This window comes from Chiloscyllium plagiosum, unplaced genomic scaffold, assembly GCF_037043375.1.
Source record: "Chiloscyllium plagiosum isolate Xiang-an unplaced genomic scaffold, Cpla_swu_hap1 HiC_scaffold_5, whole genome shotgun sequence".
Taxonomy (NCBI): domain Eukaryota; kingdom Metazoa; phylum Chordata; class Chondrichthyes; order Orectolobiformes; family Hemiscylliidae; genus Chiloscyllium; species Chiloscyllium plagiosum.
In genome coordinates, this window is record NW_028270143.1 from 37,480,181 (window position 1) to 37,506,809 (window position 26,629).

At 40.8% G+C, this 26,629-nt stretch overlaps 1 protein-coding gene across 3 annotated transcripts in view; it reads left to right on the plus strand.

The window, feature by feature from the left end:
• agmo (alkylglycerol monooxygenase) overlaps window positions 1–26,629 on the plus strand; it is a 367,646-nt gene that overhangs the window by 57,484 nt on the left and 283,533 nt on the right. For all 3 annotated transcript variants that reach the window (XM_087987110.1, XM_043689829.2, XM_043689826.2), the window contains exon 3: window positions 25,836–25,987. In XM_087987110.1, the coding sequence (XP_087843236.1) occupies window positions 25,836–25,987 (152 nt within the window). The remainder of the gene's footprint in view (window positions 1–25,835; window positions 25,988–26,629) is intronic.

The following is a 26,629-nucleotide window of genomic DNA, read 5'->3' on the forward strand; positions in this document are numbered from 1 at the left end:
AAGGGCGGAGGAGCGGGAAGTGGAGGAGATGCGGTGGATGGCATCGTCGATCACGTCTGGCGGGAAATTGCAGTCTTTGAAGAAGGAGGCCATCTGGGTTGTACGGTATTGGAAGTGGTCCTCCTGGGAGCAGATGCGGCAGAGACGAAAAAATTGGGAATGTGGGATGACGTTTTTACAGGGGGCAGGGTGGGAGGAGGTGTAGTCTAGGTAGCTGTGGGAGTCGGTTGGTTTATAGTAAATGTCCGTGTTGATTCGGTCACCCGAGATAGAAATGGAAAGGTCTAGGAAGGGGAGGGAGGAGTCTGAGACGGTCCAGGTGAATTTGAGGTCGGGGTGGAAGGTGTTGGTAAAGTGGATGAACTGTTCAACCTCCTCGTGGGAGCACGAGGCAGCGCCGATACAGTCATCGATGTAGCGGAGGAAAAGGGGGATGGTGCCAGTGTAGCTGCGGAAGATGGACTGTTCCACATATCCTACGAAGAGGCAGGCATCGCTGGGGCCCATGGCTACTCCTTTGGTTTGGAGGAAGTGGGAGGATTGGAAAGAGAAGTTGTTGAGGGTGAGGACCAGTTCAGTCAGTCGCAGGAGGGTGTCAGTGGAAGGGTACTGGTTGGTACGGTGGGAAAGGAAGAAGCGGAGGGCTTTGAGACGTTCGTGATGGGGGATGGAGGTGTACAGGGACTGGATGTCCATAGTGAAGATAAGGTGTTGGGGACGGGGGAAGCGAAAATCATGGAGGAGGTGGAGGGCGTGGGTGGTGTCCCGAACGTAGGTGGGGAGTTCTTGGACTAAGGGGGACAGGACCGTGTCGAGGTATGCAGAGATGAGTTCGGTGGGGCAGGAGCAGGCTGAGACAATGGGTCGGCCGGGGCAGTCAGGTTTGTGGATTTTGGGCAGGAGGTAGAAACGGGCGGTGTGGGGTTGTGGGACTATGAGGTTGGTGGCGGTGGATGGGATATCCCCTGAGGTGATGAGGTTTCCAGCAGGCTAAGATAAAAGGTGGGGAGGAGGGACTTGGGGGAGGGGCGTTGGAAATGCGATAGGTGAAAGGAGGTCAAGGTCGTTGGAAATGCGATAGGTGATAGGAGGTCAAGGTCGTTGGAAATGCGATAGGTGGAAGGAGGTCAAGGTTGCGATAGGTGGAAGGAGGTCAAGGTTGCGATAGGTGGAAGGACTCTAAGTAAGTACTACACGGGTCTCAGCATTGACATTCTTGATGGGTACTCGGCCTCCTCTTCTGGACTGGGAAGATGAAAGATCAGATTGCATTCCCACCTATGTACACATTCTCTGAAATTCTTCTGGGGAGTGTGCACATGTGGATTTGAGGTGAGTCTATCTGTGATGTGAACTACTCTGCTGCCACTCATATTATCTTAACACAACACCAAAAAAGCACCTTCAGAAGAGAGGGTATCAGAAAGCCAGAAGTAAGAACTTTCTCTGGTAATTACAGTCTAGAAAATAGAGCTTTTTTTTCCGTCTGCAAGTCCAGGATAAGGGTAAAGGAAGGAAAACACTAAAATATTTGGCACATTTGAGACATGGATCACTATTTTGACTGTTTGTGTTTTTTGTTAATTGCTGACACATTTCTCCAGATCCCTCAATTTCTTCGTAATAAGATTAGATTCCTTACAGTATGGAAACAGGCTCTTTGGTCCAACAAGTCCACACCAACCCTCCGAAGAGTAACCGACCCAGAACCATTCCCCTACGTTTACCCCTGACTAATGTGCGTAACATTATGGGCAATTTAGCATGGCCAATTTACCTGACCTGCACATCTTTGGATTGTGGGGGGAAATCCACACAGACATGGAGAGAATGTGCAAATTCCACACAGACAGTCACCCAAGGTGGGAATTGAACCCGGGTGCCTGGTGTTATGAGGCAGCAATGTTAATCACTGAGCTACCGGACCGCCCAATTTCAATATTCTTCTATCTATTGTTCACTTCAGGTCATATATGTATATATTAAACTGAAGTCACCTTATCACCATACTTGCTGTCTTTTCAGTCTGAGAAATGTTGTTTTACGCTTCCCTATTTCTTTCTGCTTCCTGACTATCTGTCTATCTGAGGGCCACATTTCCCTTAGTTCCCTTAGACACAATCTTTACCGTAAATTTATAACATGCTATCTTTTATAATACTTTTTAAAAAAGTAATTAAAAGAAAACAAATTCACTTGTATTTCCTTTTCTACCTTGTTATTTATTTCAAAAGAGTAGGTCAAACGTTTCTTGTTCAACAATCCACATTGGTATTGATTAGCTGCTAAGTTCTTGACAATTTATTATGTAGCCTTTGGTCATTGAGAATTAATGTAAAATTAACCAATCTGTGATTACCTGGCTTATGTCTTTGTCCCTTTTGAACTGCATTTCATGTTTGTGACACACTAAATGCATTTTCTCTTTACTGCTCAGATCCAATTCACCCAGATGGGTGAGAGTTTCTCCAATATCCCGCCCCCTGACAATTTTATTTCCTTTTCTCTTTAACTATTATGAAAAAAATAGTGAGTCATGCTCAGATACAGTCCAACAAGCAGTTTCCCAGGGCTTCACCCAAGGGGGCCACCCCTCCTATATAGTTCATGGGAGAATTTTTAACCTTGAAAATGATTTCAGCGTTTGAACAAATCCTCTCGAGTCATTAACATGAATGCACTTTGCAGTACAGACAGTGGAGGGTCAAACAGGAACATTTCCTGAATGCATTGTACTTCGTATCTTGGAGATTCTAATGTCAATTGCAGTCCTGTCCCTCATTGTCATGACCAAGACTTTGACAAATCAGTGCATGTTAGGGACTGAACATGGGATCTTGCAGGTTTCCACACCTCCATTCTTGTGGTGAATATATCCACTTAGGTAGTGTGGCTGTTGAAGTACATATTTTTTGCAAAGTTTATTCTCCGTTCTATGGTAATCCAAAGCAGGAGTAGTTTGTTCTGTTCTTACCATGTTTTCTGCTCCTGTGTGATCAACCCTGTAGATTATTAGGTCCACACATGTATTGATGATCAAATTTGAACTGGATGAGTAGGAGGTAATATTTCCCCATGCTGTGTAGGAAGATGTGTCCTTGTTCATGTTACAGCCCACTTGGGGGGTAGAGTGTCATAAATCAAGCCCCACTGAGTCAGACCGAATGTTAAAGTTTATTTTCGAAAGTACACATAGTACCCCAATTTACCTTACTTTTAGACGAGGTTTGATGGAAAACATGGATCATGTTTCTGTACCAAACAGAATAATTATTCCTCATAATAATTAGACTGTTGCTGCAAGTAAACCATATAAACTTTAAACCATTGTAACACTACCAACTAAAACCCTAATCCCCATATGAACTCCCACCCACACAAAGAAATCATGAAAATACATCATTGAAGTAGATGGAAAAGATTGGAACGACAGTTCAGTGGTCTTTGCATCCCGATTCTGTTATTGACTTGATTCTACTTTGGCTAGTCAGGCCCTTAGTTGTTCAGTTGTCTTTCTTTGGAAGTTTCTGCTTGTCTGTGTTTAAAGAGTGGAATTTTCACTTTGAAAACGTCCCTAATTTATCAATTTAAAAGTCATAGCTCGCAGCAACAGCTGCAGGAAAGGTAACTGGTTTTCTTCAGGGTTAAACTGAGTGTTACTGCAGAGAACAGACAGCCTTTGCTGGGAAGGGCAACACCACACCCCTCTGTGTCTTTCTCTCTGTCTTTCTTTCTCTGTAACTTGTTTCTAGTTGCAATCTGCTCAGTTAGCTCAATCAACCTCACTTGTAAACAACTCCTTGGTCTCTGGTCCTGATTGCACATTGCAGGAATGCAATAAAAAACAAAGTTCATAATAACAAGTAAATTCTTGCCGTGAAATCCTTGTAAATCCCTGTGTTCTTTTTAAAAAAAAGTTCTTTCTCCTTGAGTCCACAGTTTTTAAAAACGTAAAAATAAAAAGAACATTTATTTTACATTATTACAGCATGGTATAACGTGTAAGTAACACAGAGTGCTGGAGAAACTCAGCAGGTCTGGCAGCATCTCGGGGGGGGGGGGGGGGAAAACAGAGAGAACATTTTGAGTCTGGTATGGCTCAAAAAAGGAGAAGAGTCTTACCAGATTCGAAGCAATAACTCTGTTTCTCTCTCTCTGTGGATGCTGGCAGACCTGCTGAGCTTCTCCAGCATTGTAGTGTTTGTTTCAGATTTCCAGCATCTGCAGCATTTTGTTCAGTATGTGAGGTTGTTTTGTCTCTCGATCAGAGTTGCCTGCATGTCTTTGCAAGCATTCAAGTTTAATTTGTCATGGTCTTGAAACCAGAGCATTCTTTCCCTGAAACACAAATGCAGCCCAGTATTTGTACATCTGCATTAAATTAGTAATTAGTAAGAGATCTCACTGAAGGTGAAGTCCATCTGGTCCAATAAACTGTTTTGAGTGCAGATCTTGGAGGCTGCTATAGATTGAAATTCCGCCTGTCAATAACTTTAGTGAAAAAGCTGGGATTTTTCATTTTGTACTTCGGCTGTTTCATTAAAATTGTCAACAGAAGGAATTTGACTCACTTAGTTTTATGCTGCACTTTATGCAGAACATTTTTCAGGCAGTGTAAGAATCAATATAATGGTACAGGTTTAATCTGTATTATGAGCAAAGGAAAACGAGCCTTCTGCATAGTAAGTAATGGGTGGACAAGGAAATGAGGTCTACACATGTGAGAAGCAAGTTTTTCAGACCTTTTTATTATTATTGCTGTTTGTGAACAGAGTTCAGCTATTTGTTTCATGTAAATTAAGCACAATCATGTTTTATTACATTATAGTTACCAGTTACCTTGCAGGGTAATTGTTTAAAACATCTGTGCTAATGTTTTGAAGCTGGTTGGCTGGGTAATAAATTGGAAGTCTGTGCTAAATCCTTGCACCTGACAGGATATAAAAGTGAAATTAAAACAGCTTCAGGTTAACTCTACTTTGCAGCTGGGAGATTTGTTTTTAAAGATTTTGGTTTCCCTCATTTTATTGAAACCATGTTATCAAAAGACCCTTGTATTTGAAATCTGGCTGTCTCAACCGGGAAGATACAGGAGTTAAAATAAACCAATGTGAAAACCTAATATGATAAGAAAGAAAAATGCAGAAAAATTGTTCATATTAGCATGGCCATTTCATGTGTTATATTCTAAGGGTTCATAAAATTAAACTTGTTTGACTTATTTTTATTCAACCAAAAATAAGGGCTCTTCAGTGAAGGTGGTTTATACCATGCTATGATGTGTGGACCTTAGATAATGATCGTTCCCCATTGATCCTTTTGTGATGGCTGTCCCATGCTTTTGTGTATTCCTCAACATGTAGTCCTGGACATGGAATGTGTCAGTCTGAAACCCTCTGGTGACACCTCTTTATACCGGATGACCAGCGTATTTTGGCTAGATAGAATATTATTCAAGTTGATGGTCCTCAGCAGCAGTTGTTGGGAGCTGCCTATAGAATACAGAATCATGTATTACACAGCTACTCAGGAAGATCCTTGACAAAAATCATTGCGTCCCTTTCCACTCCATGAGGAGGTTGTCAATGACTTCTTTCCCCCACTCTACTACTGGGACTGTGTGTGCAGTCAGCTATGGTTAAAAGCCACAAAGGACTTGACAAGAATAATCTTGCTCAGCACTAACCAGCTACATTCTGGTAGGAGAAAATGAGGACTGCAGATGCTGGAGATCAGAATCGGGAGTGTAGTGCTGAAAAAGCCCAGCAAGTCAGGCAGCATTTGAAGAGCAGGAGAATCGTGGTGCTTGTTTGAAAGTTCTTGTTCTGATGCATTCTGCCAAATAACTTTGATGGCTACTGAGGGGCCAATCCAACAAGAACCTCTTCCTTTTCCCTCCAGGCCTCATGACCATCGCTTGGAAACCATGGCCTAAATAGATTTGTGGTCAGAGCTGTTTTTCTGCATGGATCTTTCCTCGGGATAAATGGTATGGTACTATCCAATTGAACGTACCATGGTGCAGCTACATGATCAGACCCAACCACTGTAATAATGGAGACATTGAACCTCAGCATATAGTGACTCACAGTGTTTGCACAGCGAAGTCTGTACACAGCCTGATGCAGCTGCACACAAAGGAGGCCATTAGGATCAGTGACATTAGAGACATTTCTTACCCTGTTATATAGAAGTTTGAAGATTCTAACTCTGGGGGTGTGATCCATTTTCAATCTTTAGAGCAACCAGATGATGGCTCAGGTGATCACCACTCTTATGTTCATACATTCTCAGGAGGATGATATGGTCCAGGTCTGCATCATATGCAACAGCAGAGAGAGAGCCTTACAAGCGATGACCAGATCCTTATCCAGAGTGGAAATGGAGCATTACTCACATATATCTACTTTCTATATTATCCAGTTTGGCAAATACCTCTTCCTCTGACCGATATTCTCAACTTTTTCAGTTTCCTAGTTCCTACAGAAGATGGCCCAACAATTTACACAAGGCCAAATGCTTATTAATCTGTGAACCAACAATGCATTGAGCAGAAGATGATCTGCTGCCTGGTATTGTCAACTTTTTTGTACCCATCTTCATCCTGATATAGCAGACAGGCTAGACAGGAGAGAGAAGACTGCTAGTCCGATTTCAGGTCAGTTTGTAAAAATGTTTTGGTTTCCATCAATCAAATGCTAATCATAATTAATAGTGGTGCAATTTCAGTTGGATCCAAATATGGATTCGCTACCCAAACTTATTGCAGACAACACATCTGTCATGCATGTGAATGATATGCTGTCAGTGGTTTCTGCCCCATTAGCTTGGATGAGGAATTATTTACCATTCTTTCCTACATAATCCTGAGCAGTGTGAAGCCATCAAACATCTTCCAGCCAGGCACAGAGACCTGGTCAGGGTGGATCATCAACTCCACCAACTAGTGATGGCCTTGGTCAAGATTTTGTTGACTATGTTAAGAAGAAAAGAGCCATTAATGTTTGAATACCTCCCTTTCCCCCTTCTGCTTGTCAGTGAGGCTGATAATGTCTTTTCTCATGGACTCTGACATACCACTGGCCAGAAACATACTCTCTGTAAAAGATAGTGTTGGGAAGCATGTGAAAACTTTGTTTTCTGTGTGACTTAGATCTTGTTAAGTGAATTTCATATTTAGATAAATTTGTTTTGTTTAAATTTCATCTTTTACACTTCTTTTCTTAATGAAAATCTGCACACTACATTAAATAACTAAACAAAATTATAATCCATCAAATCATATTTCATTCTGAGATTTGACTTGTCTAGTAGTACCATCACTGGGATCACAACAGCATGATTTCCGGAGTTGAGATGTTCAGGTGAGAATGATATAGAAATATACTTTTTGATGTTTGCATCGATGATTTGTCACTAGTGTGTCCGTGAATATAAGAGAATTTCACAGTTCTCTGAATGTACAAATCCCATTTGAGTTCCTCAGTGTTTTCTGAGGTCAACAGTTTCCTCTTCAGCTTCCAGAACTCTCTGCCAATCTGCTAATTCTCCTGAGGCTGACAGTCAGCCAGTAGGATGCAGTGGTCAAGACAAATACTGATTTGATGCCAGTACTTCTGGCCATGAATACTTGGGAACAAAGAAGAAGCCTTGAACTAACAAATCACCTGGTTTGGATTAAGTCTATCTACTTGGCACACCACCTGCTGGGTTTGAAAGTCATTCAACAGCTTTTTCATCTTTTGTCTTTTACTGTTTACCTGAGGAGCAGAATTTTGTGCAGTACTTCAGAAACCAAAAAGCAGAAGAGAGAAAATAATTTGGCTGTTCCCTATCAACAAAGTGTCTGATGACACAGAGACAGAGACCAAAACAGTTTGCTCTTAGAAAGAGAGAACCACCCAGAAGGTCTGTTAGTGTGCAGATTTCTTCCAGAAAGAAACAGGGCATTCAGGGAGGAAAACCTGTAAGGGTAGTTGCAGAGTTTGGCAAACTCCAGAACGGTAAGGACAGAATAAAATAAGTTTTGAGTGGTTTAGTTTCAGTATTAGAAAGCTCTAGAAATGGAAGAGGTTTCATTGAATCTGTTAAGAAATACGAGTTTAGTTTAGTTTACATTACAGTGTGGAAACAGGCCCTTCGGCCCAACAAGTCCACATCGACTGGCCGAAGCGCAACCCACCCATACCCCTTACCTAACACTATGGGCAATTTAGCATGACCAATTCACCTGACCTGCACATCTTTGGACTGTGGGAGGAAACTGGAGCACCCAGAGGAAACCCAAGCAGACACAGGGAGAACGTGCAAACTCCACACAGTCAGTCGCCTGAGGCGGGAATTGAACCCGGATCTCAGGCGCTGTGAGGCAGCAGTGCTAACCACTGTGCCACCGTGCCGCCCATCTATAGATGTGGACATCTATTTGTTCAAGAAACTCAGGAAGCGATATTGACTAATTAAATAATATTGAAGCAACACAGACCATTGCTGGAAAGAAACTAAGTAGAACTTGTCAGCTAAACAAGGAATTTTGACGTGTAGTAAAGGGTAACCCTTCGCTGAGGTTTGAGTATCCATCTGTAAAGTTATTCTTGAGTGCAGAAGTGCTGAAACTTTATTTTTGATATTTATAATAAGACCGCTTCAAATATCACTTACAACATACAATTTTTAAAATAAAAGATCTTTTGTATGTAATAAACTTTGATGTTCTTTTGTTAAATGTATCTTGGCTGACTCTTGTGAATATGTTCAGTGGCTGACCACCATAGTTACTAATTTGCACAGGAAAAAATCATGGTCAATCAAGCCACTTTTCACTCTGGAATCTGAATGTTCTGTATTCCTATCAACTGGAATCATAACATTACACTTTACAGCTATACACTTCACAGTTATCGGATGTTGTGTTCTTTTTCAGTCACTACAGAAGATTCTTCAATTGAAGCCTCCAGCAGTTTTCCTAACTTCATGATGCCTTTTGTGAAATAGTGCTTGGTGTTTTTACTGCAGACTTCCCAATTATGGTTATCAGCTTGTTTGATTTAAATTTTATGCATAAATGAACCATGTTTACAGAGGTTCATTGCCCGAGTTTAGGTGCGTTGTCCATATTAAATTGCCCATCATGTCCAGGGATGTGCTAGCTGGGTGAATTAGTCATGAAAAATGCAGGGTTACAGGGAAAAGTTTGGGGTTTGGGTCTGGGTAGGATGCTCTTTAGAGGCTCAATGGCTCAAATGGGCTTCTTCCATGCTGTAGAGATTCTATGAGATGACCTGCTTGTAATCTCTACTTTATTGTGAGACATTTACACTTTCTGGACTAGCTGATCGCCCATTGGGTCTGAAGCATCAGAATGGTGGTTGGCTGCTAAACTGAGCTGTGCTTTTAAAATGCTCCAAGTAGGCACATACTGAAAGCAATTTTCCTGATGAAAGTTTCTTTAGATTGAAGAGGTATCATATTTTCATATCAGAGAGCAACAGGAAATAACTGGGGTATCGTTCTTGTTTGGAAGCTGTTGTGTTTTTGTGCTGTGTTTTCTTGAAGTGTTATATGCAAATCTAATGTCTTCAATGTGAAGGATACACTGGATATGCAAGTCAGTCAAAGTTTAGTATTACTCATGACCTTTTTCGATGTTAATTCTGCCCTTGTTCCCACAACATTTGGAATTGGCTGTAATAATTTTATGTGGTTCAACAGGGATTCCTATGTCAAACAGACAGCCCTTTATCATTTTTTTCTGTCAGAAAGGCCTGTGACTGCAAACTTCGTGTTGTAAAGTTTTATTTGAGTTTGCCTGATGCTCCATACTCTACCCCATAGTGACTCTGCAATGATTCAGTGCAATGACTTTTTGATAGATCCATTTCCTTTAGCAATGGGTAAATTTAGGGATTTTGGGAGAAATGAATGTGAATAGAGTGGAGAGGTTTGACAGAAGTTGTTTTTGGAACTAGGGGATCATGGAAAATATGAAAATAAGGGACCAGAAAGAACAGCAGACTTCTCCACAGCTACATGTTCCTCTACACGACAAAGGAGATGAATACACAGTTCCAGGTCACAGGAGGGAGTGATTGTAGGACATACAATAAAACGATCAGCTTCTTTGAGGTGATTGAACACTAATGTTCATGAGGCTTAGACTTTAATAGCAGGTTACCTTCTATAACAAGACCACCTTTCCATTGAACCAGGTGGGCGAGCATTGTCATTGGGCCTCAGTGGTGATCAATCACTGAACATATTCACAAGCGACAGTTAATGAAGAGGGAAGGAAGAGGTAAGGTGGACAGTTCCTTCCTGATCGATTGCAGTAACCATTAATGCAACCCCAATTTCCCATTTACCGCTAGTCCTGCATCTTGTCTTCTCTTTCCTTGTCCATCACAACATCCCTTTGGCCACATTGCTGAATTAAAAGCTGCCACATAGAATAAATCCAAACTTCTTTTACAGTTCAAACAATACCATATTTCTTCTAACCATTAATAAAACCATCCTTGTGCAAACCCCCAGTATGTCTTCCATGAGCCTTTTTTTCATTCATTCATTCATGAGATGTGGGCATTGTTGGCTTGACCTGGATTTATTGCCTACTCCTGATTTCCCTTGAAAATATCATATTGAATTGTTTTGTTGAACTGCTCCAGTCCTTGGCTTGTGTGTTTCACCCACATTGTGGTTAGAAAGGGATTTTGAAGGAATGATGATACAATTCCAAACTCTTCCAGGGGATCTTGTAGATAGTAATGACCCCTTGACTCTTCCACTCTTGTCCTTCTAAGGTTATGGGGTTTAAAGTGCTTTTTAAAGAACCTTGAGTTCACTGCACCGGATCTTGTAAATTGTATTGTGCTGTCATTGTGCTTTTGTGGTGAAAGAAGTGAATATTTATGGTTATTGATTATTGTCAGTCAACAGGCCTGCTTTGTCCTGAATGGTTTAGAGCTTCTTGTGTGTTGTTGAAGCTGCATTCATCCAGGTAAAATGAGTATTCCATCACAGTCCAAACTTGGGCCTTGTGAATGGAGGACAGTAGGAAGGCAGTAGGTGAACTACTCATCACAGAATTCGTAGACTCTGATTTGCTTTTGTAACCATAGTATTTATATGGTCTGTCCAGTTTAGATTCTATTAAATGCTAACTCATCACGATGTTGATAGAAGAATAATTCAATGATAGGTATGTCATTGAATTTCATGGGCAATAGTTGAATTCTGTCTTGTTAAAGGTGATCATTGATTGACACTTGTGTGATATGACTGTTCCTTATCACTCATCAACCCAAGCCTGGTGTGGCTGCATATGGATGTAAACTGTTCTAGTATCTGAGAAGTTGCAAATGCTGTTAAAAATTGTGCAATTATCAGTGAAAATCCCACTCTAACCCTATGATGGAGGGAAGGTAATTGATGAAGCAGCTGAGGATGGTTAGCCGAAGGGCACTTCTCTGAGATGATTTGCTGAGATGTCCTGGGTCTGAGATGATTGGCCCCCAACAACTATAACCTTGATTCTCAATGGGTCCAGCTAGCAGCAGAGTTTTGTTGAACATATGCTTCTCTTTTGCAGCTGTCATTTGCTGTATTCTGCCATTGAAATGTCCATTGGCAGTGACAGTGAAAGGGTAAGTGTTAAGAAAAGTGTGAGGGATTTTGTGATGCAGTGGTAATGGTCCTACCTCTGTGAGTTCAAGTCCCACCTGTTCCAGAGCAGGATCATCTAATGTTTGATTAAAAATATCTATAGGGAAAGTGTGGGGTTAGGGTGTGTATGGAGGTGGTAGAGGGAAAGTGGCTGAAAGATTAGGGTACCATAAAAATGGAGAAGAGTGGAGGGTATCTCATCTGATGGTGTTGGTTCTTGGAGAAAGGCCTGCAAGTATCCGGTCAGGAGGATCTTGATCACAGTTTTGTCTGGTCTGATGAAGCTGGGTTGGGAGATAGAGTCTGGCCCATTGTGGTTGGGTTTATGGGGTGTTAGGACTGGTGGTGTCAAGGCTTGGAGGGAGATGTAATTGAATGATTCACTGGTGAGTCAGGGGTTCAGTTTAATAGCTACCCAGGAGTCAGTAGGGTTTTTCAACTTTTACCTTTTCCTGAGGAATAACTATGTTTAAATAAGTTAGTACACTTTAAACTTTCCAACGTTTAAGGACTTTTTTGAAGGATACCAGATGCAGTATTGTTGCCAATTTGAATTTAACATTGGCCAGGTAATTCCTTCAGATTTAGCTGCATTGGAATTATTACATTATCCTGACTCTTTGAGTCCTACATTGACTCTGGCCAGAGAATGGTGGTTTGATACAACCATTCCTTTTTATCGGTCTCTGTTCACCTTATTCTGAGCACTTTTGTTGCTCAGGTTTAATATTTATCAACAAAAAATCCTTTTTCCTTAACCTTGAACTGTTTTAATCTGGATGCAGATTTTTTTTTATGCACCTCCTTGATGATGTGGTTACCCTTCTTTTTTGTTCCCTCAAATCCCAAGGAGTGGATTTTCCCAAACATTGAGTTTCATGAGGACTACAGGAGGTCTTTCCCTTGTAAGAACCAGTGAGTTATTCCTCTGATATGGACCTGACTGCATATAAACCATGTCCCCTATCACCATTCTTGTACTGTTGTATATTCACCAGCTGCAGAAATGTTCGCTGCTGTTGTGCGCCAGAGTAAACGTTGTCAACCTTGAGTAGTCTTTTACAGTACATGTGGTGGGAGAGAAACAAGACAGGAAGACTCTTCAGTCCACATTGGTAGCAAAGATGACACTTCACTATAAATTTGAGATGCTGTGGCTTTAAGAGGTTATTTTGTCCCGGTTTTTTTTTAGAGAGAAGTTTTGAAGCAGACGAGCAGTCTATCAGAACTGTAGGAGTAAACAGCTTCTGAGGTCTTGGATTGTCTTTTTTAAAAAGTTGGAACAATCAAATCAACCTGAATGGGTAGGGTCAAACTCCCACAGGACCAGGATCTTCAGTTTAGCTTTCAGCGGTTGCTGTTGGGGGATTGAAGAAGTGAAAACTGTCTTTCCCTGTCTCGGTTGCAGCCAATAGCTGGGGATTCTCTGCCAGCTATGGGAGTTGCGTGTGAGACCATCTGTGTTCTGAATTTGCCTTTTGCCAAGAGTGTGTTTATGGGATGTTACTATGTTGGTACAGTTAAATGGTATTTTCCAATATAGTTAAGTTATTTCAATTCCAACCTTTTTTGTTGTTGCTGTAGTTTAACTATAGTGGAAGAATAAAGTGTGTTTTGCTTTAAATTCGGTTGATTGATCAATCAAATTGCATCTGGAACACAACACCTTACACTTACCTTTAAAATAAGAAAAAAATAGGGTCGAGACTATCTTCTGAATATTTGGAGGGTGGCGTGTTGGTCTGGTCTGTAACAAAATAGAATATCATATTTCTACAGGTATTAGCACTTTTGAGCAAGCATGTATTAACAGAGGTGACCCATCATTACAGCCACCACTCTTTCCCCATTGCCCTTTGTCACATAGCATCATTTCATTCTGAGCATCTCATGTTGGAAAGCCTTCAAGCAGTTATTGATATTAATCTTTATTGAACAATAGCAAAAGCAAAGAAAGGACAAAAAAAGGTATTTGCTTTTGGAACTAAACAGGGCTTGTTTGCTTCTTACAGAAATTTACAGGCAATAAGTAATAAATTCCCTCAGTTCACATCTATTGGAGGCAGGTGTCTGTTAGTCCTATCTGGTTTGTTTGCCCAAACTTGTACTGCTTTATGACTTTGAGGTGATGTGCCTCCAGCTCAATGTCTTCAGCTTCCTCCTCAGAGGATTAGAATATAGAACAGAGAACAACACAGTGTAGAACAGGCCCTTTGGCCCTTGATGTTGCACCGACCTCTGAACTAATCTAAGCTCATCCCCCTACAGTATCCCATCATCATCCTGCCTGCCTTCTTTCCAATGAGAACAGACCCAAGTGTCTCAGCCTTTCCTCGTAAGACCTTCCTCCAGATCAGGCAACATCCTGGTAGATCTTCTCTGCACCTTTTCCAAAGCTTCCACATCCTTCCTGTAATGGGGCGACCAAAACTGTACACAATATTCCAAACGCGGCCACACTAGCCTTTTGTATAGTTGCAACATGACATTACAGCTCCGGAACTCAATCCCTCTACCAATAAAACCGAACACACCATATGCCTTCTTAACAGCACTATTTACCCGGGTGGCAACTTTCAGGGATCTATGTACAAAGACTCCAAGATCCCCCTGCACATCCATACTACCAAGAATCTTTCCATTGATCCAGTACTCTGCCTTCCTGTTATTCTTCCCAAAGTGAATCACCTCACATTTAGCTGCATTGAACTCCATTTGCCACCTCTCAGCCCAATCCTGCAGTTTATCCAAGTCCTCCTGCAACCTGCAACATTCTTTCACACTGTCCACTACTCAACTGACTTTTTAGTGTCATCTGCAAATTTATTAATCCATCCACCTGTGCTTGCGTCTAAGTCATTTATAAAAATGACAAACAGCAGTTGTCCTAAAACAGATCCTTGTGGCACACCAGTAGTATCTGGACTCCAGACTGAATATTTTCCATCAACCATCACTCGCTGCCTTCTTTCAGAAAGCCAATTCCTAATCCAAGCTGCTAAATCACCCTCAATCCTATGCCTCTGCATTTTCTCTAACAGCCTACCATGTGGAACCTTATCAAAGGCTTTACTGAAGTCCATGTATACCATGTCAACTGCCCTACCCTCATCCACGTGCTTGGTCACCTTCTCAAAAAACGCAATGAGGTTTGTGAGACATGACCGACCTTTGACGAAACCATGTTGACTATCTGAAATCAAATTGTTGCTTGCTAGAAGATTATAAATCCTATCTCTTATAATCCTTTCCAAAACTTTTCCTACAACAGACGTAAGGCTCACTGGTCTACAATTACCTGGGTCACCTCTACTGTTCTTCTTGAACAAGGGCACGACTTTTGCAATCCTTCAGTCCTCTGATACTAAACCTGTAGTCAATGATGACTCAAAGATCAAAACCAAAGACTCTGCCATCTCCTTCCTAGCTTCCCATAGAATCTTCGGATAAATCCCATCTGTCCCAGGGGACTTGTCTACATTCACTCCTTCTAGAATTGATAACACCTCTTCCTTACTAATCTCGATCCTTTCTAGTCTAATATCTCGTATCTCATTCTTCTCCTCTACAATATTGTCCTTTCCCTGAGTGAAAACTGATGAGAAATATTTGTTTAGCACCTCTCTAATCTCCACAGGGTCCGCACACAACTTTCCACTTCTGTCTTTGACTGGCCCTATTCCGACCCTCGTCATCCTTTTATCCCTCAACGCTTGTAGAAAGCCTTGGGGTTCTCCTTTATTCTACCTATTAAAGACTGTTCATGTCCTCTCCTTGCTCTTCTTAACTCTCTCTGTTTAAATCCTTCTTAGCTAATCTGTAACTCTCCATCACCTCATCTGAACCATCTTGTCTCGTTGTCAAGTAAGCTTCCTTCTTCCGCTTAACAAGAGATGCAATTTCTGTAGTAAACCATGGTTCCTTTACCTTGTCACTTCATCCCTGCCTGATAGAGACATACCTATCAAGGACATGCAATATTTGTTCCTTAAACCAGCTTCACATTTCGATTGTTCCCATCCCCTACATTTGGTACCCCATTCTATGCATCCTAAGTCTTGCCTAATCGCATTGTAATTGCCCTTGCCCCATCAATAACTCTTGTCCTATGGCATGTACCTATCCCTCTCTATTGCTAAACTAAACTTAACAGAATTATGGTCACTCTCTCAAGTGTTCACCTACCACTAAATAAAACACCTGGCCTGGTTCATTACCAAGCACCAGATCCAGTATGGCCTCCCCTCTTGTCGGCCCTTCGACATACTGTCAGGAAACCCTCCTGCACACATTGGACAAAAAGTGATCCATCCGACATACTAGTTATAGCATTTCCAGTCAATGTTGGGGAAGTTAAAATCCTCCATAATGACCACCCTGTTCCTTTCACTCCTACCCAGAATCATTTTGCCAGTCATCTCCTCCCCCTCCCTGGAACTCTGTGGAGACCTATAAAAGACTCCAAGCAGTGTGACCTCTCCTCTCCTGTTTCTAACTTCAGCCTATACTACCTCAGTAGATGAGTCCTCGTCAAAAGTTCTTTCAGCGTTATGCTATCCTTGACTAACAAGGCCACACTTCCCCCTGTTTTACTGCCTTGCCTGTTCTTAATGAAAGATCTCAACCCTGGAACCTGCAACATCCATTGCCACTCTCTCAGCTCTTCTGCATCTATCGCTTCCTTAGCCATCATATCACACATACACGTGACCCTATGATCCTTTCTATGACTGTTTACTATAGTCCTCAAGACATGAACATGGCGACCTGCAACAAATATCAATCAATTCATCTGCCTGATTCTTAGTCTGTTTTATGGCTTCATGACTGTCCTCAGCTGATTTACTGTTAAGACCAAGTTCAACAAAGCTTTCCATTTATGGTGCCATTTTATCTTGCTGTTAAGTAGCACTGATGTGCATATTGGTGTTACAAAGCAATCTAGCCACTGCACTATACACGTAATTTTTAATCTCTCAAAGAATGAGCCAGCAATTGGAGCCATCGTTACTAATATTTAATATGCTTAATTAAAAGCCTTAATAAAACCAAGGGAGAGAACAAACAGAACTTAAAAAATACCTCATGCTGCTGATCAAAGACTGATATGTATAAAATATTGGATGTTTTCAACTTTGAGTTTAACTTATTCCCCAATAGTAATGTGTAAGGTCAATTGTAATCCAATTCACTTTTTTTTAGTACATAGGACTTAAGACTTTATCAGATATTGAGTAAGGTTAGATTAGATTAGATTAGACTACTTACAGTGTGGAAACAGGCCCTTCGGCCCAACAAATCCACACCGCCCTGCCGAAGCGCAACCCACCCATACCCCTACATGTACCCCTACACCTAACACTACGGGCAATTTAGCATGGCCAATTCACCTGACCTGCACATCTTTGGACTGTGGGAGGAAACCGGAGCACCCGGAGGAAACCCACGCAGACACGGGGAGAACGTGCAAACTCCACACAGTCAATCGCCTGAGGCGGGAATTGAACCCGGGTCTCTGGCGCTGTGAGGCAGCAGTGCTAACCACTGTGCCACCGTGCCGTCCACAAAGTAGAAGTAGAAGAGGGTAGGTCCTGTGCACAGAACCAAAATTAAAATCCATTTGTTCAGTCGGGATCCAATGCATAAATCTGGTTCGGTATTTTTGCTATTTGGAAGTTTTGTGATGCTGTCATAGAGTCACAGAGTCCAAGAGATGTACAGTATGGAAACAGACCCTTTGGTCCAACTTGTCCATGCCAACCAGATTTCCTAACCTAATCCTGTCCCATTTGCCAGTATCAAAATCCTTCTTATTCATATACCCATCCAGAAGCCTTATAAATGTTGTAGTTGTACCAGCATTCCTCTGACAGCTCATTCCACACACACGCACCATCCTCTGCATGAAGAAGTTGCCTGTTAGGTCCCTTTTAAGTCTTTCTCCTCTCACCTTAAACCTATACCGTCTAGTTCTTGACTCCCCCACCCCAAGAAAAAGACCTTGTTAAGCCCAAAGCTATAGGCTTCAGTTCTACCCCTCAGGACTGGATGACATGTTCATAAAGCAGCCCAACAGGTGGTTTATTAACTTCCAAATCCTTCCAATATTTGCCAATGGCAGGCAGTAAGATTGGGAGAGCTTCCTGGTCAGCCATATGAAAGAAAGATAGTTACCTTTACTATCCAGGCTATGATGTAAAAATACACATTACCACAGCAGTATTCCTGTATTTCAAAAATAGGTTTTCGTTTCAGAGAGAAAACATACATAAAAAGAAAGTTCATATAAAATCATGTGATTCTGTGTCTCAATTTGACGTTGTTGCTTCTCAGTTCAGTGACTATTTAAAATTAATGCCTGCAAATCACTGTCAATGATGGGGCTGTTAAAAGTTTTGTGAATACCCTTGCTTTAAAAAAAAGTAAATGAATTTTCACTTTCTGTTTGAGGATCTCTGATAGCCATCTTTTCACTTGGTGGCCTCCAATACAGTATCAGTATTCTGGCATGGTTGATATGCTTTGAATGTGCACTTGCATATGAGTTGAATTGAGAAATCAAATGAAGGACCAAGACATGTGATATAAGAAAGCACTAAGAATAACATTAAGAAAGGAGTGGATAAATCAGGAAGTAGTTTTTAGGAAATGTCAAATTTTGACTAAAGTCTGAAGGTTGTACAAGAGAAAAAAGCCTCAGGAAGCCAACACAATTTTGCACAATTTTGAGATAGAAGAGAACACAGAGTATAATTTCAACAGAATGCTTATATTCAGAGGAGGAGGAACAGCAACAATACTACATTTGGAGCTCAGAAGACAAGAGCAGCAACACGCGGATCACTACGAATAGTATAATAATACAGAGAAAAATGAACATAGAATATTTGAATGGATCAACTGAGGTTGAAGATTTGGACTGAATCTTGCACCTCTAAACCCACACATGTCCCTTGACTGGGCCCATCTCCCTCAATCCCATTATTACACCCACAGAACACACATGTTTTGTTGTTGAATATATTAATTCTTGTCTGGAATACTGATCCACATGTGTAGAGTGTAAATGATGGAGGATGAAGTTCTGATATTCTAGGTCTCTTCCATTGCATTTATCTACTAATAAAAGAACCTTGATGAATTTCTCTCATCAAAATGGCTTCAGGTTTCAAATCCTTCTTTGTACAGGTGACGCCAACTTAATCTTGTTTCAATGTCATTGATGGTTACATGATGTCTTAAGGTTACAGTGCGTTGAAACAAATCAGATTGGATAATATTTTCTACATTTAGCAGTAATTTAAATCTATATCCAAGATAAATGATCATTTGTGATCTGATTTAAGCCCTTCGATCAAACCATAGACCCCATTTATTTGTGGTTAATTTGGATTTGGTGATTATCTTGATTTATCATTTTCCCTGTTTAACTAGCAGTAATTGTATTTTTGCAAGATGCTAACCAAGATGTCCACTCACACTAACCCCATTTTCCTGCACTTGGCCCATATCCTTCTAAACCCTTCTTGTCCATGTATGCCCAAATGTCTTTTAAATGCTGTGATGATTACTATCTAAAACAAGAAAAAAAGTCATGGTGATTGGTGAGAGGGAAGAAAAACATTCAGTTGTGTGTAAGAACACTTCTGGATATAAGATAGAAGCAAAAAAGATGTAGATCCAGACGCCAGGCCAATTTTCATGCTGGTAGACAATAGTACTTAGATATTTATGTCTTTTTTTGGGCTAACATTCCAAATCTTTTCTTTCTCTTCCCTCTTTTTTTAAAAAAAAAAATTCAAAGATAATTACTTGTTGGGATTAAATTTCAGGAAAAATTATATTGAGTTTAGAGAAAGAAATATTAAAATGATTGAAGTTTGATATGCTTAAAGAGACTATGACTTTTTTTCGAGAATGTTCATTCTCTACTGATGTCCTGATACTTTCACTTGAAAGGTTTTAACAATGTTTGAAGTGTTATGCCTCATGGCCACATTGAATTAAAGGTTCTACAGCAGACCCAGCCCTATCTTTCCCTCACTTTATGTTGTCCATAATGGTCTTTGCATGTAAATGATTCAATTGGAAACACTGGTCATTTATTGATGGTGGTTAACAGATGAAAATAATAACATGGTGACTTGGTGATTGGAAAACAAAACGTTGTGTGTGATAATACTTCTGGATAAATAAAAAAAACTAAAGAACTCTCTGTTCCTGGCTGTGACGAGCCTGTGAACGTCAAGAGTAGCGGCTCTATTTTGATGTTCAACAATAAATGATGTCCCTTGCCAGTCAGGCTTTCTGTGTAATTGCAATGACGACAAGGGTTAGATAGAAAAGAATCACCAACAAAAAGTCATTCTCCTTACCACATATAGGGCCCCTTACCTTATGCATCATTAAGTGTTTAAACTACTTGGCAACCTTGGAGTCAAAATCTTTTGATAATTTGATAAATATGGTAGTGGACCACTGCAACCCCAAACTATTGGTTAGGCTGCAGTGTTGCAGGTTTAACTTGGCAAACAGACCTCCTGGAGAGCCATTTATTGCATTCTTGATGAGACATTTCAAAATTGTTGGAACACTGATCATGGATCAGCATTTCGGGAAATATTGAGGAATTGCTTAGTTTGTGGAATTAATAATATTGCGATCCAAAGGAAGCTATTGACTGAAACAGATCTGGATCCCAAGAAAGTCATGGAACTGGCCCTTCCCTGCAAAAATGTGGAATAGGTTGCTTGGAATTTCAGGAGTTCATAGACAGTGCTGTCCTCAACTTTGGGATCCCCCAAACTACAGAGTCAAGTTTCCAGTGGATAACACTCGTGGCTCCTGTTCATTGCCAAGAAAGGGTATTTGGAGTTGGCGACCACAAGGGTTTCAGAAGTGTATGTGAAGTTTCTCCACAATAAAGTGACGATCAAGAACTCCATGCTATATTTGTGGTCATAGAGTTTGCTCCACATAAGGCTACCAAAACAACAGTTGAAATGTGTACTGACCAGGTCAAAGGGCAAATCCACCTCAATATAGGGCTTTGCAAATAAATCAGTCCAAGAATGAGGAATTGATACAGTTAACTTATATCTCTGCTCCCAAAGCGGCCCCAATTAAGATAAAACTTTAGGTAAATGACCACTCCATAGATATAGAGGTAGACATGTGGGCTGCCGTATCTGTTGTTGCGGAGAAAACATTTAGGAAACTCTGATGGGTGTTTTGCCTTTAACTCTACAAGAAACAAAAGCTAGATTGGCTGCACACGCTGGGGGAGACCTTGTGTCTTTTTGGGACCACTGTAACCCCAGTTATACATGAGCAACAAACAGTCTGACTGCTCTTAATGGTAGTACAAGGGCCAAGTCTCAGCACTTTGGGAAGAGACTGGCTAAAGAAAATTTGCTGAGATTGGCAACTGATCTTTAAAGTGGATACTGGCGATTTGTATGAAGTCATTGGGAATTATCCTGATGTACTGTCAAAGGGCCATGGGAAGATAAAAGGTGCCAGAGCCAAGGTCTATGTAGATCCAGAAGCCTGACCTAAATATTTCAAGGTACGACCTGTGCCCTACGTGCCAAAGTAAAAGCTAAAGTAGATCATCTGGAGGAACTTGACATCATGTGCCCAGTGCCATTTGCTGAATGGGCCATGCCAGTAATTACATTCTTAAAACCTGACAACTCAGTCCAACTCTTTGGCTTTAGCAGAGCTTCTGGCTTGGACAGATACCCTATGACATGCAGAGAAGTCTTGTTTGCAAAGCTGGCTGGGGTTCACATATTTTCTAAATTGGATATGAGCTGTGCTTACCTCCAACTGGAGCTTGAGGCATCTTCCAAGAAATATGTCACTACATATCACTCACAAAGGACTGTATAAGTACAGAAATTACTGCAAAGGACCACTGGGACAGTTTAGGTGGGGTATTGAGGCATTTCTCTGCAGCTGTTGTCCTGGTAATGAGGGAAATAGATGGGGAGCAAGGTAAAATACTTTAACTACAGGGTTGATAAGGACAAATTACACTGTCAAAGAGAAAGTGAAGGTCACATGCAGGGCTCCAACTCCAAGGAATGCAATGGAGTGGAAGTCTTTTCTGTGTCTCATAGTATACTATGGGAAATTCATACCCAACCTGGCGATACAGCTGACATCCCTCTATGCCCTGCAAAATAAAATCATAAATAGTCATGACAAATGTCCCAAGGGAAAGCCTTTGAAATATCAGACAAAAACTACTCTTGACAAGTATTTTAACTCATTATGATCTCTGCGATGCCTCCCTATGGGTTGGAGTCGGTATTATTGCTGCTTTGGGATGATGGAGCAGAATGTCCAATTATGTATGCATCATGACCCCTGGCGGTGGCAGAAAAGAAGTATGTCCAGATCAAGGAAGAAGGTTGTGGGAAAGTTTCACCAGCATGTCTACACAGTGGGAACGTTTCACCAGTATGTCTACGGTCAATATTGCAGCAGTGTAACTGATCACAGTCCTCTGCTGGGACTCTTCAAGGAATACAGGGCGATTCCTCCCTTTGCATCAACTCTGATCCAAAGCTGCACACTGCTATTTGGTGCCTATGAATATATCTTGGAACACCATTCAGGGAGACACATAGCCAATGCAGATGCCTTGAGCTGCCTCTGCTACCCACCAGCCTACTGTCACCTCCGAAGGCTAATTAAGTCATCAGGACTTTGAACTTCACGGACACTCAACCATATCTGTCAAGCAAATCCAGGAATCCACATGTTGGCAAAGTTATATCATATCTGTCCAAATGGTGGACCACAAGCACGACCTATGCAAGAGTTGGAACTCTATATCTCAAAGTATCAGGAGTTGAGCATAGCAGAATGTATCATTTTATGAGCAGCCTGGGTGGTTGTTCCACATCCAATTCAGTGAGCAATACTTTAAAAATTGCACAATGGCCACCAAGGAATTTCTAAAACATGAATGTGTGCAAGGAGCTGTGGCCTGGAATATACACAGATATCGAACATCTGGTCAAACGGTGCAAAACTTCCCAGGAAGTCTCTACCAGCAGCCTCAATGTACTCATGGGAATGGCTGGGAGACCCTGAGTGTGAGTCAATGCAGATTCTGCAGGGCCATTTATATGGGCAGGATGTCCTAAATCCTTATTTGCGCTCATTCAAAATGAATCGATTTGCACTGATTGGCACCTCTACTACTTCTTACAACAACAGAGAAAAACTCGTCCAATCCTTTTACGTTTCAGACTTTCATGAAAACAAACAGAGTAAAATGCATTCTACTATCTACCCTCTGCCTGGCTGAGTGGTCCATGTTTTCAAAGTCTCATGAGAAAGCAAACTCCAGGGTCTTTGGAAACAGAGCTAGCACTTTTCCTCTTCAATTACATGTCATTGCTGCTTATGACGATGGGAGTATCTCTGCTGGAACTATTGATGGGTTGACTCCTTAGGACTAGGCTTATCCTGAATTTCCAAAACTAGTTGGCAAGAATTAAAATATGAACCCCTGAAACAGAGGCCACGATAGGCATAGACCAGACAGAGATTTTAATCTGGGAGATATCGTCTATGTAAGGAACTTTAGTGATGGCTCTCCATGGATTGTGGGAGTTACCATACATTGTTGAAACCGGGAAGAAGACTGCAAAAAGGCACGTTGACCACCTCTTTTGGCCACAATCCTCCACAGAAACAATTGTTTTGACGTACACACCACCATTGGCATCCTGTGGACGGGACATCTGCCCACTAAAAACTCGAGAGCCAGACCTGAGGACTACAAGGCCTCAGAAAAGGAGTCAGAAGTGGTGGAAGCTCAGTCAAAGGTTGCCACCGAGGAGGGCCTCCCTGCAGTGGCTCTTTGGTCATCGCTAAAGAAACATTTGCCAGTCCTCCACCCCCAAACTGACCCTGGAAGCAACAGAAATGGGGTCATGGGCAAAGCAACACAGAGGCCCATTATCACTGGAGCGAGATGAACCCATGGATTCGGAAGGGATGTGATGAACCCTATTCGAACCGTGGTGAATCACTGATGAATCTCTTTGTGGAACTCATTGAGTAGGTGTTTCCTTGGTAATAGCCTTCCCAGCAGAATCCTTTGAGGCCCAGATTCAGGTCCCACCTGCTCCAGAGGTGTGTCATAACATGGCTGAACAGCTTGTTAGAAAATAGGTTTTGAAAAATAAGCAGACATGGAAAGGCTCTTGTGGTGCAGTGGTAGTGTCCCTACCTTTGAGTTAGGAGGCCAGGGTTCAAGTTTCACCATTTTCCAGAAATGTGAAATAATATTGTTGAGCAGCTTAATTAGAAATAGATTTTTAAAAATTAAGTGGACCTTGCATGGGTGTTTTACTGGTGGTTGTTGGTTGTTAAAAACATTGGAGAGAATAAGTCACAGTCAGGAAACAGAAAAGATAAGACAGATCCAAAGATGGGTCTGCAGAACTGTTTGTCCTGAGCTGGGACTAGTCTATATATACTCTTAGTGACTCTATTTTGGCATTCAACAATAAACATTCCTATCCAGTCAGGTATCATGGGTTATTCTCGACCCAAAATATTAACTCTGTTTTCTCTCTCTGCAGCTGCTGCCAGCCTTGTTGAGTTTCTGCAATTTTTTTAAATTTGATGTGCCTGAAGACACTCACAATAACAATATAAAACAAAATGTGACATCAAGGCACAAAAGGAGACATTAGATAAAATGCCCAATGGTTTGGTCAAAGAGTAGATTTTAATGGGTGTCTTAAAGGAGAAAAGAGAGGTGGCGGGAGACTGGTAACCGATTTCAGAGATTAAAGCCCAGGCAACTGAGGACGTAGCCACTCGAGGTGGAGAAATTAAAATCAGTGGTGCTCAAGAGACCAGAATTAGGTGAGCACAGATAAAAGATAAAAATTTCAAAATCGAGGTATTGTTTGGCCAAGAGCTACAGAGGTCAACAGCCTCAGGAGTGATGGAAGAACAGGACTGGTGCAAGTTAAGACAAGGTATACCTCCACAGATGCTTTTAGACATGCTGAAGTTGCGCTGCGTTCTGTTTTTATCTCAGATTTTAAATATCTGTGATATTTAACATTATTTTTGCGAATTCTGCATAATGCTTTGCTGTAGTGCTGCAAGATGAGACATGAAATAATCATCTCTTGAAGATAAAATGGACAATTCTAGTTTTTGGATTTAACTTCCATTAGAAGACTTAGTTTAAGTTTAGTTCAGTTTGTTTAATTATTGTCTGAGGCTGAACTATAATTATTCTTGTATTTAAAACAACCATGAAATGTATTAATCCAAGGAACAAAATTTATCTATGACAAATTCCATGAAGTCAGATGAATGAGTTACGCACTGTGGATGCTCGTGGTTTTTTAAATTTAGTTTTTGGGAACAAGAGAAGTTTGAATTATTTGGCAGCACCCTTTGTTTAAAATGAAATATTTCTATATTTACAAACTCTTATTCAATCAGTGAGGGATCTTGAACAGTAGACAATGAACTCGTATTTTCATGGAATGCAACACACCAATTTTAAATAAAATCTGGCATTTTTAAAATTATGGCATGTGTGTGTCACTGACTGATACAGCACTTATTAACTCATCTTTAATTGCCTTTCAGAGGGCTATGGTAAGCTGCCTTCCTGCACTGCTGAAGTCCTTGAAGTATAGGTACACCGAGAGTGTCATTAGGGTGCTAATAAAAGGATGCATAAGACTGTTACGGAAGTAGAATTTTGCCAACAGCTGTAGAAAGCTTATACTTTACTTCAGGCACACTCCATATTGAGTTTAATAATTCTTTTCAGTTAGTTGGGCAATTGAGAAAACAAAATATAGAAAAGGGAGACTCAAATGGATAAAAATAACCGCAGGGAAAAGATGAAAATCATAGGTTAGCAATACTTAATTCCTTGCAGCCCATGTAACATTTGCAACTTCCTGTCCTTTTATCTATGCAGGTGTTTCTTTTTTATTTTTAAAAACCTTTGGAAAACAGGACAAGGACTGAAATGTATTTAATATTTCTAGCTCTGGCTATTTTAGATAAATGCACTGGTCAGCAGGCAGTGCTCAGTTTTGACATGTGTGTGCAGTTTTAGTTTTGGAGAAGAGTAACAATGTATCAAATTTACCTTTATTTCTTTTGCGTAGGCTACTGGGTCGAGGCATTGAGCTGACTGGCTACATTTACATCTGGAAGAATTTTAGACTGTTTGAACTCCCGTGGGATTCTTCCTGGACATGGTGGTTGGCATTTTTAGGAGTTGACTTTGCTTACTACTGGCTCCATCGAATGTCTCATGGTAGGACATTTTTAAAACAACATTTTACTGATGTTTAAATGTTATTCAAGATAATCGCAGTTTTAGCCTTTCACATAAGACATTTTTAAATTTGAGACTATTTCTGCAAGACTGAGTGAAGAATGGTTATTTCATGGTATGATATAATGATAGATTATTATATCTCAGAATAACTTTATTAGGCCATGACTACTATGCTGGCATTTTCTTGTAAATTGTTAACAGTACCTTTAGATGGAGCAGTTATTACGTTTCAACAAACCTTGCATTTATATAATGCCTTTAACATGGTAAAATAGTGCTTCCTAGGAGAGTTATCAAACAACATTTTATACGGAGTCAAATAAAAAGATATTAAATCAGGCGAAAAAATCAATTTGCCAAAAGGGTAAGTTATAAGAAGCTATGTAAAAGAGATGGAATTCTAGATTTTCTTGTTTGGCAGTTGAAGGCATGGAAGAATTAAATTCATGAATACACAAGAGACCAGAATGGGGCAACACAGAGATTTTGGAATGTTTTAGGGGAGAATATTTGTAATTCGTGATGGGAATTTTAAAATAGAGACATTACTAGTACATAAACCAAATAGATCAAAATGATATTGGACAAAAAAGTACATGAAGAAATTGTGCATCATGA